The sequence below is a fragment of the Octopus bimaculoides genome, chromosome 2 (genome assembly GCF_001194135.2).
Source record: "Octopus bimaculoides isolate UCB-OBI-ISO-001 chromosome 2, ASM119413v2, whole genome shotgun sequence".
Classification (NCBI taxonomy): domain Eukaryota; kingdom Metazoa; phylum Mollusca; class Cephalopoda; order Octopoda; family Octopodidae; genus Octopus; species Octopus bimaculoides.
In genome coordinates, this window is record NC_068982.1 from 69852896 (window position 1) to 69864206 (window position 11311).

At 38.6% G+C, this 11311-nt stretch overlaps 1 protein-coding gene across 1 annotated transcript in view; it reads right to left on the reverse strand.

The window, feature by feature from the left end:
* The window catches only part of LOC106869237 (dynein regulatory complex subunit 3), a 68979-nt gene that overhangs the window by 24568 nt on the left and 33100 nt on the right, over window positions 1-11311 (reverse strand). Inside the window, exon 8 of the mRNA XM_014914888.2 lies at window positions 5000-5131. Coding sequence (XP_014770374.1) covers window positions 5000-5131 — 132 coding nt within the window. The remainder of the gene's footprint in view (window positions 1-4999; window positions 5132-11311) is intronic.

Here is an 11311-nt window from a genome sequence, read left to right on the forward strand (position 1 = left end):
CAAAACTATTTAATTCCAAGATTCATTTATGTTTAACAACTGAATGAATTTAATAACAACATCTAAATATGAAACGGCATGAAAATTGTTCAAACTGAAGTCCCTCTTGCGCAGCAAATTTCTCCCTTCGAGTCAATACAGAATTATAGATAGTATTTATGGAAGTTTGAACTACTGTCGGGTGACTTTTGGCCACCCCTTTATATATAAAATACACATACATTCACATATATACATACATACACACATATATAATCTTTTCTACTCTAGGTACAAGGCCTGAAATTTTGGGGGAACGGGCCAGTCAATTAGGTCGACCCCAGTACGCAAATAATACTTAATTTATCGACCTCGAAAGGATGAAAGGCAAAGTCGACCTCAGCGGAATTTGAACTCACAATGTAAATACCACTAAGCATTTCGCCCGGCGTGCTAACGTTTCTGTCATACGTACATATGTATGTATGTATGTATGTAGAGGTGCATGGCTTAGCAGTTAGCATATTGTATTCATGATCATAGGATTGCGGTTTCAATTCCTGGACCAGGCAAAACTATGACTCAGGAAGGACTTTTAATCCTTTGATGCATCTATACTCTTTTACTCTTTTACTTGTTTCAGTCATTTGACTGTGGCCATGCTGGAGCACCGCCTTTAATCGAGCAAATCGACCCCAAGACTTATTCTTTGTAAGCCTAGTACTTATTCTATCGGTCCTTTTTGCTGAACCGCTAAGTAACGGGGACGTAAACACACCAGCATCAGTTGTCAAGCAATGTTGGGGGGACAAACATAGACACACAAACATATACACACACATATACATATATATATACATATATACGACGGGCTTCTTTAAGTTTCCGTCCACCAAATCCACTCACAAGGCTTTGGTTGGCAGAGGCTATAGTAGAAGACACTTTCCCAAGGTGCCACGCAGCGGGACTGAACCCAAAGCCATGTAGTTGGTAAGCAAGCTACTTACCACACAGCCACTCCTACACCTATGTGTACATATATATGAAATAGACAGTTTATGGTTTCCAGGTCAATGCCTGTCATTTCAGTCTTCCCCAGTGTTACTAGAACAAAAAAGAAATTCACTCAAAATATCGTAATCTTCCTTCTACTGATAAAATAGATTAATCAACTATAGACAAGTTAAAAGATATATCTGAAGTCAGGGGAAAGTAACGTAAAACGGCATTATTAGAAAAAAAAATAGTTCCATATGTTACAAATCAGTCGGTAAATGTCTGAAAGCAGCTTTTGGCAAAGTTGTAAATAAATAAATAAAAATACATATATAAGATAAGATAAAAAAAAATTGTGAATTTGTGAAATAAATATGAAAGCAAGATAGCTAGAGTTATGTCCCTTGTAACAGGTGATCGTGTGGAATATTCGACTAGTTTTGTGCGTGGCTCTCTCTCTCTCTCTCTCTCTCTCTGCGTGCGTGCGTGCATAGATTGCCGGCTAGACAAGCAAACAGACGTAAGTAAAATGTTATCATCATTATTATTTAACGTACGTTAATTGTATTTATTTATGAAAGCACACAAAAAAAACTGTGCAGTATATACACACAAACACACATAACTATCTATCTAGTGAACTAGCTGCGGATGCACAGACAAAAACAGATAACTGTGCACCTTAGTATGTATTTATGAAGACTAAAAATTTATAGGTATGTGTGTATGTGTGCATGCCCACACATATACATAAATGCAGACATGTATAAGTGTATGGATGCTTGCCCACATAAATACTACATGCATTTAGCATATGACAAGGCCCTAGGTCTATCATATTTTAACCCTGATGAAATACACTGCCTTTGTTTCAATTACTTTTGAAACTAATGAAGAATTTAGTCAAATAAGTTCATCACTATTAAATCTCGTGTGAAAGCAGCAAGCTGACAGAATCATTTGGATGCCAGGCAGAATGCTTAGTAACACCTCACCCATCTTTATGTTCTGGGTTCAAATTTTGCTGAGGTCAACTTTGCCGTTCATCCTTTCAGGGTCGATAAAATAAGTACAAGTGAAATACTGGCACCAATGTGATTGACTAGCACTCACCCTTGAAATTGCTGGCCTCATGCCAAAATTTGAAACCAATATTAACAGGAAATTCTAATAAAGGGTTTTAATCCTTTACCATTTAAACTGTCCATATCCAACTCAAATGTTCTCCCTTTTCTATGTTCAAACTGGCTATATCTGGCCACTCACACCTACCCCCACAATGTCTTTCTAACAAATAAAAAACCAAACCATTGAAATCTTGAAGCTGTGAATAATGCATGATTAATTCAAAACAATGGGAATAGATAAGCATTATATTTGACAAAGGAATCATCATCATCATCGTCGTCGTCATTTAACATTTGTTTTCCATGTTGGCATGGGTTGGACGGTTTGACAGGAGCTGACCAGCTGAAGAGCTGTTCAGGCTCTATGCTAAAAGGTTAATTTAGATCACCTCAAAACAGGAGGCTTGTCTCATAGAACCAAAGTTAGCCTCAAGCAGGTTTGTAGCAAAAGGGTCAAGCTGGGTTCATTTTCATATATTGTCATTAATCTTTTTATTTTTTGTTTAAGAACAATAACTTTTCAAGATCCTTTATCATTTTAAAATCTTCCTGGGCTTATCCATTGGATGGAATGATCATATCAGCAGGCAGCATCATTATCATCATCATTATATGCAGTCCATTTAACATGCTGGTATAGGTTGGACAGTTTGACCAGATGTGATGAACCAGAGAACTGTATCAAGCTCCAATTTCTGCCCTGGTAAGATTTTTATAGCTGGTGACACTGGCTTACGCTTGTTGTCTGATCCCCATATACTGCATTAATATTCCTCACATTTTCTGTTGCGTTGTTGCCATTATTGAACTCATAAAACTAAATATGCTGAATATGCTCCTTTGTCACTTCCATTGTAGCTTTGAAAAAATAACTGTTAAAATCGAACTGCATTCTTCAAAACTTGCACTAAGAATAAGTACAAGGTAAAATTACTACCTGCTTTTATAGCAAGTTGATGCAGGTAGTTTATCCCATCCCCTCCAACTTTTGGTTCATGCAACTGAAAAAAAACGCAATATTTATGGGATGACCCAATAAATAATGGTTTCAGTGTCTAGGTTTGTTTTGCAATATAATGTGCTGGTGTAATAGTTTCTTGTTGTACCCCAGCCAGTGAAAACGTGTCGAACTCATATGTCAATTATAACAAATGTTACAATTTTTGTATTTTATATCTAAATTTGGAAACTGCTAAATGCTGGTGAAGACTTCTATCCCTCAAGTCATCACATCTTTGGTATTCCACTGGGTCAAGACTGGGGAAACCAAGAACATGTTTATGTCTGCTTGTGACTATACAGGCTTCTAAAACAATTAGTAAAGATATGGTACAAGCTACCAAGTCATGCTTGCTTGTGAGTGACAGCTAAGCATACCTGTATGAGATACTTTCAAAAAGTATCCAATTTTACTTCTCGCCAAAACTAATGCCACATGGGCAAAATCCTTTAGGTGGGAAGTGACATCTCCCTTCCTGCGAAGAGAGGACTGATATCAATAGAAGACTGCATAGAGAGTGGATGCACATGGCTTAGTGGTTAGGGTATTGGACTCATGATCGTAAGATTGTGGTTTCAATTCCTGGACTGGGTAACGCATCATCTTCTTGAGCAAAACAATTCATTTCACATTACCCTGATCCACTCAGCTGGAATACTTTTTACTGTATAGAGATGGCAGAACATGATATAGAAGTGAATGTGAAGAATGGTACCAAAAGACTGTTTTCAGCTACCAGAGGAGAGAAGGAAGCTGTGGAGACTGCAATGGAATACAAGAAAAAAGAAAACAGGTGCAAGAAAGAACTATCTGGGGAAAAGAACTGCATGGTCAGCATCTTAGACAAATGCAAGATGAGTTTAGGATATGGCTGAAGAATGGAAACCTTAAGAAAGAAATGGAAGCACTTATAAGGGCTGCTCAAAACCACTTATTGTGGATGAATATCAGTAAGGCAAAAATAGACAAATCTGAAAAAAAGTGCAAAGTGCAGAATATGTAATGAGAAAGAGGAATCAGTTATGCACATAAGTCCCTGTAGTCTTTTGGTACAAAAGGGAATAAAGACATAGACATTATTCTGTGGCCAGGACATTATACTGGCACATATTATGATAAAGAGAATTTGAGGTAGGAAAAAATGGTACAAACATCAAACAGAGAGTACAATCAGGATAAGACTTTATGGGATTTTAGTGTACAGACTGATCAGGAACTTCATTCAAGGTAACCAAATATTATTGTTCTGGACAAGGGGAAAAAAGAGTGCATCATCATTGATGCGTCTATGTCTGCAGACATGAGTGTAACAGTTAAAGAACAAAAGAAAATAGGAAAATACCAGGATTTAGCTAGGGAAATACGGAAACTGTGGAGGGTGTGTACAAAAGTAATCTTGGTCATCATAAGTGCCCTAGGTACATTCACCAACAGTTTGGCAGTTTTCTCATTGAGATTGATGTAACTATGAGAGTTGCGTTAATTCAGAAATCTGCTCTGTTGGCAACAGCAAGAATTGTAAGAAAGGTCCTTCATATCTAAGGTAACTGGTTGTGGCCTGGTACACACCATGAATAATAATAATAATAATAATAATAATAATAATAATAATAATAATAATAATAATGATGATGATGATAAATTAATATTTTATTTATGCACCCTTTTCAAGCCTAGCCAGGCTCATGGGCCCGGTTTCCCGGTTTCTATGGCATATGTGTTCCCCCCAGCTGGACAGGACGCCAGTCCATCGCAAATAAATTAATAAGTTGATTAATATTAATACAAATGGAATTAATATGCCTTCTCAAGAAACATAGAAAATCAGAAGAAACATTTAAGCTAAACACTTGATCCAAAGACAAACTGTGAAGACAATTATAATAGTGCAAATTACCTCAAGCTGGTCAACTAATTGCATCTCATATGTCAGCTGTTTGTCATGCAGTTCCTCAAGTTTTTTGCGAAATTCAGCCATTTTGCTTTCATACTCTGACATTTCTGTGACAAAGGTGAGGTCCTCAAACGTCTGTAAAATATGAGCAAAAGCTAAATATAAATTTTAAATTTTGTCCCATTCATTTATGGGTTTTCCTTGTCAAGCAAAGAAGCAAAAAAAAAAAGAATCCCAGAAGTAAGTTTTGAAGGAATATTGAACCTTATCATAAACAAGATGTTGCATGGCAGAGGAGAAAGGAAATATGCCACAGGTATATTTCTTCACATCCATGCATCTTATATAAAAAGAGGACAATGATGATGATGATGATGATGAGAACCATTATAATAACTATGATGATAATGATGATTTTTGCTGGCACTTTGTCGCTTGCGACGTCGAGGGTTCCAGTTGATCCGATCAACGGAACAGCCTGCTCGTGAAATTAACGTGCAAGTGGCTGAGCACTCCACAGACACATGTACCCTTAATGTAGTTCTCAGGGATATTCAGCGTGACACAGTGTGACAAGGCTGACCCTTTGAATTACAGGCACAACAGAAACAGGAAGTAAGAGTGAGAGAAAGTTGTGGGGAAAGAGTACAGCAGGGTTCGCCACTACCCTCTGCCAGAGCCTCGTGGAGCTTTTAGGTATTTTCGCTCAATAAACACTCAACGCCCGGTCTGGAAATCGAAACTGCAATCCTATGACCACGAGTCCGCTGCCCTAACCACTGGGCCATTGTGCCTCCACTAATGATGGTAACAATGACAATAATAACAATACAGATGCTGTTGCTACCACTGCCCATGCTGGTAATAATAATGATGATGACAAAAACAGCGATGGTTATGATGACAACAACAACAATGCTGACAATGACAATGATGACAACAATATTCACTTTTCCATGCCAGCATGGGTCAGACAGACTTTGTGGAGGTAGATTGTTTATGGCCAGATGCTCTTCCTGTCACCAACACTCACCATTCCCCAAGCAAAGTGATACTTTCCCTGGCAAGACAGGATTCTCAAGGAAGACTAAAAATGAACAATAACACTTGTATAACAATGAAGCTCACTTACAAGCAACACATGATGTCAAGACAAGGGTACATGGAGACACAAATACAACACATACACACATGTGTACACATGTATGTATACATACGTATGTGTATATACATATAAATATAAATATATATTTATATATATATATATAATACAAATAATATATGAGTATATGCATATATACGTACATGTATGTACATACCTACATCTACATGTATATATAGATGCATATCTGGGTACAGGACGTTGCAAAAAAACGTGGACAAAATGATAAACAGAGTACAGAAAACACACAGGCCACATAGAGAACATTTCCTTCATCAGCTGCCACCATTCTAAAACTAAGCGTTTCGAAGAGTTAGGGCAGGACGCATTGTTAGAATGGCTCTTCCCACGGACCACAAATTAAATTTGTACCATGGAGGAATGTAGTGGCGGACATAAAACAAGACAGGAAAACGAAACAGTGAAAATAAACAAGAAAGACTATACGGCCAGACGTGAAAAAATATGTGTATACTGAACGCTGTGAAGCAACGAACTGGAAGGAAGAGGGACGAAGAATGTTCGTGCAAGCTTGGCGATGGCCAAGATATGAAAGGAAGTAGTAGCCGGACACAAGTGACCATCGAGTGGTAAGGAGAAAGAGTGGTAGAGGGAGAAAAAGGGGAGGAAGTAGAATATAGGTGAGCAACGAGAGACAGGGAGAAAGAGAGAGATATAGTAGTGAAGGGGAGAGGTGAAGGAAAGGCATCTAGCTGTAGAAACCATGCCAAAACAGACAACTGGAACCTGGTACAACTCTCCAGCTTGCCAGTCCAACCCATGGCAGCATGGAAAATGGACATTAAAAGATGATGATGTTGATGATGATGATGATGATGATGATGATGGTGGTGGTGGTGGTGGTGGTGGTGTGTGTGTGTGTGTGTGTGTGTGTACACATGCATACAGTGGACTTTTTTCAGTTTCCATCTAACATATCTGCACTCATAAGGCTTCTGCTGGCCCAGGCTATCATAGAAGATACTTGTCCAAGATGCCATGCAGTGGAATGGAACCCAAGAGCATATGGTTGGGAGGTGAACTTATTAACCACACAGTTCTCTGTGGCTAATACCTATTAGATTCTCCACATATAAATCAGTCAATCAGAGGTAATGATTTAAAAGCACTGAATAGCCTGCCTGATTACCTTAGATACTGATCATAGGAACACATTGCCAAATCTATGATTCTAGATTGTACTGGCAATGTTTGGTACTATTTCAGCTGAATGTTTTTATTACTTAAGACAACCACAAGTGAAATTGTAATCTGTAGTCACTAAAAAGCAACAAGCAATCTTTGTATGTGTCTATAGCTAAAATTGGACCACTTCTTTTATATTTACCTTCCTGTAAACTTGAAAGTATGCTCCAATACCTCTTCACCACTACTTAGTCTCTTTTTCCAACTAGGGTAGCCATGCATCTCCTCTGCCGCAAGACATCTCCCCTCCTATCATACTTTAATCTCTCATCGCCTGGTACAAAGTCACCTCTCTCAGTACTACTCTCACCTCAGTTGAGGTGGTGGGGAGGTCTTGTCTTGCAAGTTACTTGGTGACTCACTCATCCTAGTGCCATATAAAAATCACCCTGTACACACTATAAAGTAGATTGGTGTAAAAGGGGTATCCAGCCAGAGAAACCATGCATACACAGACATTGGAGTTTGGTGCAGTCTCCTGTCAAATTGTCCATTCGAAGTCAGCATAGGAAAGAAACATTAAAAGATGTTTATGATGATGATGATGATGACAGAAGTGGAGCCACTCATATACAGGTACAGGATGAGTTTTATGTCTCCTTTTTTTTCAGGAAGATCTTGATGTGTTGGTGAACAGTCTACAGTGTTGGAGAGCATAAAGATTAAAGCTGTAGTTAAGAAATAGTTAGCTGACATAGAGGGCTTGAAGCTATCTGAACATTGGGAAAGATTTACCTGTATCATGATGATTTGCACCTACTATCAAAATGCTGACATCATGATTGCTGCTCAATGCTCTGTAAACACTGTAATGGATGTAGAGCATGACATGGACAGCTGCAACAGAGACTACAAAGCTATAGCCAGCAAGAAAGGATTCATCAGTCATTGTGATTACATATGCATGCCACCCACACCTCTGAACAGAGCCTTAGGCTCAGCTCAGATGGCTATGTGAAGCTGCTGAGGACTATGGTCAAACTCTGGTTGGAAAGGGTTGCTGCCAGAAGCACCAGGATTCACTTCCTAGCCATACCTCTGGAAAGAGTCAGAAGTGGTTATAGGAGAATTTCTATGACTTCACCAATCCCAATTTCTGACCTCCCAATTCCTGTTGTTGTGATCCCATGGATTACCAAGTGTGGGACATGGTTGAAAAAGACACCAACCGCTTTGTCTGTAATGTTTAGACCAAGCTGGTAGCAAACATCAAGGAGGTGTTCAAAGATCTTCCCAGAGACACAGTGAGTAACATATGCATCAGGCTGTGGAATTGTCCTGAGGCCATGGTGGAAGCTGACATTGGCTACTTTGAGTAAACTGTTATCTCCCAGCTATAATCTAGTTGAAATTTTGATTTTTTTGAATATTTTTATTCTTGGATGGGATATTGTGTTTTCTTTTTCTTTTATGCAAACTGTCAAATTTTATACATATGTTGTTGTTGTTGTTGTTGTTGGCACTCCGTTGCTTACGACGTCAAGGGTTTCAGTTGATCTGATCAACAGAACAGCCTGCTCATGAAATTAACGTGCAAGTGGCTGAGCATTCCACAGACACGTGTACCCTTAATGTAGTTCTTGGGGATATTCAGCGTGACACAGTGTGACAAGGCTGACCCTTTGACTTACAGGCACAACAGAAACAGGAAGTAAGAGTGAGAGAAAGTTGTGGTGAAAGAGTACAGCAGGGTTCGCCACCATCCCCTGCCGGAGCCTCATGGAGCTTTAGGTGTTTTCGCTCAATAAACACTCACAACGGCCGGTCTGGGAATCGAAACCGCGATCTTATGACTGCGAGTCTGCTGCCCTAACCACTGGGCCATTGCACCTCCACTTTTATACATATATACAATATCTTATTTACCCAGAATGACCAACAGTAGTAAGACTTGAACTCAGAGATCTAGCAAGGTATTTAGTCCAATACTGTTCTACTTGCTATTCTCTTCCTGCAATAAATTGTATTATTTATAGAAGCCTAAACTATTCATAACTTCATGTGAGAAACATGTTTGGCGAGCTGGCAGAATCGTTAGCACGCCGGGCGAAATGGTTAGCGCTATTTCCTCTGCTGCTATGTTCTGAGTTCAAATTCCGCCGAGGTCAACTTTGCCTTTCATCCTCTCCGGGTCGATTAAATAAGTACCAATTATGCACTGGAGTTGATATAATCAACTTAATCCATTTGTCTGTCCTTGTTTGTCCCTTCTGTGTGTAGCCCATTGTGGGCAGTAAAGAAATAAGAAACATGTTTGGCCATGAGGAAATATTACCTTACTTGGAAACAGGTTGAGGGCTACTTCAATAAATTCCATCTAACCCATGCAAGCATAGAAAAGTGGACATTAAATGACAATGATGATTGTGGTGGTGACGATGATGATGATGATGATGCCATTAAAGGTACTTGTCTGTCTTGAGATTTTAAAAACCATGAAATAAAACAATGAAAAAATAATGAATTACATAAAATAGTGAAAAGTGACCAAAATCTAATTGGAATCAATTGCCATCAATTCTGTTCAATTTCAATAAGATAGATAACAAGTAAAAATAATAAAAAATCAATGACTTGCAAATGTGATAATGCAGTCAATAATTCCTTTGAACGCTGTAACTTATTCAACCAAATCTTTAAATAGTTTCTCTTGTTTAAACTCACATATTTATTTTTGTTTTTTTTGTCTCTTTACTATCATTTACCTCGCAATCAATAGTGCAATAGTATGTTACAGTACATTTATCAGAATATAATACCTATTAATTACCAAAATAAATCAATACTGTTCAATACTAGGATCCCAATCCCATATAAAAAAAGAAAATCAAAGTGTATTAATGTAGAATCAATTCCAGTTAGGCAGCATGGAATGCGATGACATTTCTTGTTTGTGTATTTTTCTTTTTCGTTTTCTTTGCCATTGTCCTCCTGTGACATTGATATAAGTATAATGGGTTACTAGAATAGAAACATCAGTTGTCTGAATTTCTTTTGATAGAGGAAGGAATATTAGATTTCCAGATTAGATAGGGGGAGTCATTGTCATCATCATCACCACCACCACCATTATTACCATCCTCCTCCTCATCATCATCATTATCTTCTTTTCACACCCTCTTTTCTATACTGGTGTGGGTTGGATGATTCAACAGAAACCGGTGAGCTAGAAGAGTGCATTGCACTCCCAATGTCTGCTTTGGTATGGATTCTGCAGCCCCGACACCCTTCCGCATGCTGACCACTTCACAGTGTGTACTGAGTGCTTTTTTTTCATGTCACCAACACTGGTGGTTACCAAGTACTTGCAAAATAAAATCCCCACCTCCTCAAGTGAGCAGGGTAATCTATTAAGGAATGGGTAAAAAAAATGATTGAAGGACAGGAACAGGTTTCTTGCTGAAGAGGTAAATAAATACCTGCCCCCTCTAAGTTGGAAAATGAAAGAGAAAGAAAGACATGAGAAACTAAGGTTTTCATAAAAAGGCATAGTCTACCAAACAACATGACATCTCTATCTCTTGTCTTGAAAACCATATCATTATTACTATCACTATGTAAGGCAGCAAGCTAACAGAAGATAAAGGCATGAAGGAAAAACAGATGAAATGCTTAGTAGCGTTTCATCTGTCTTTACCTTCTCAGTTCAAATTCCACTGAGGTCGACTTTACCTTTCATCCTTTTGGGGTTGATAAAATAAGTATCAGTTGAGTCCTGGGGTCGATGTAATCAACTAGCCCCCCCCCCCACCACCACCACACACACACACACAATTCCCTAAAATTGCTGACCTTGTGCCAGAATTTGAAACCATTGCTATCATCACCATTACTATCTTGCCACTCTCCCTCACTCTCTTCTACATCCTTCTACTTTCCCCAGCTCATGTGTCATTGGTTATCTATCACTTATTATATCCACCCTTTTCCTACCTCCCATCAGCCAC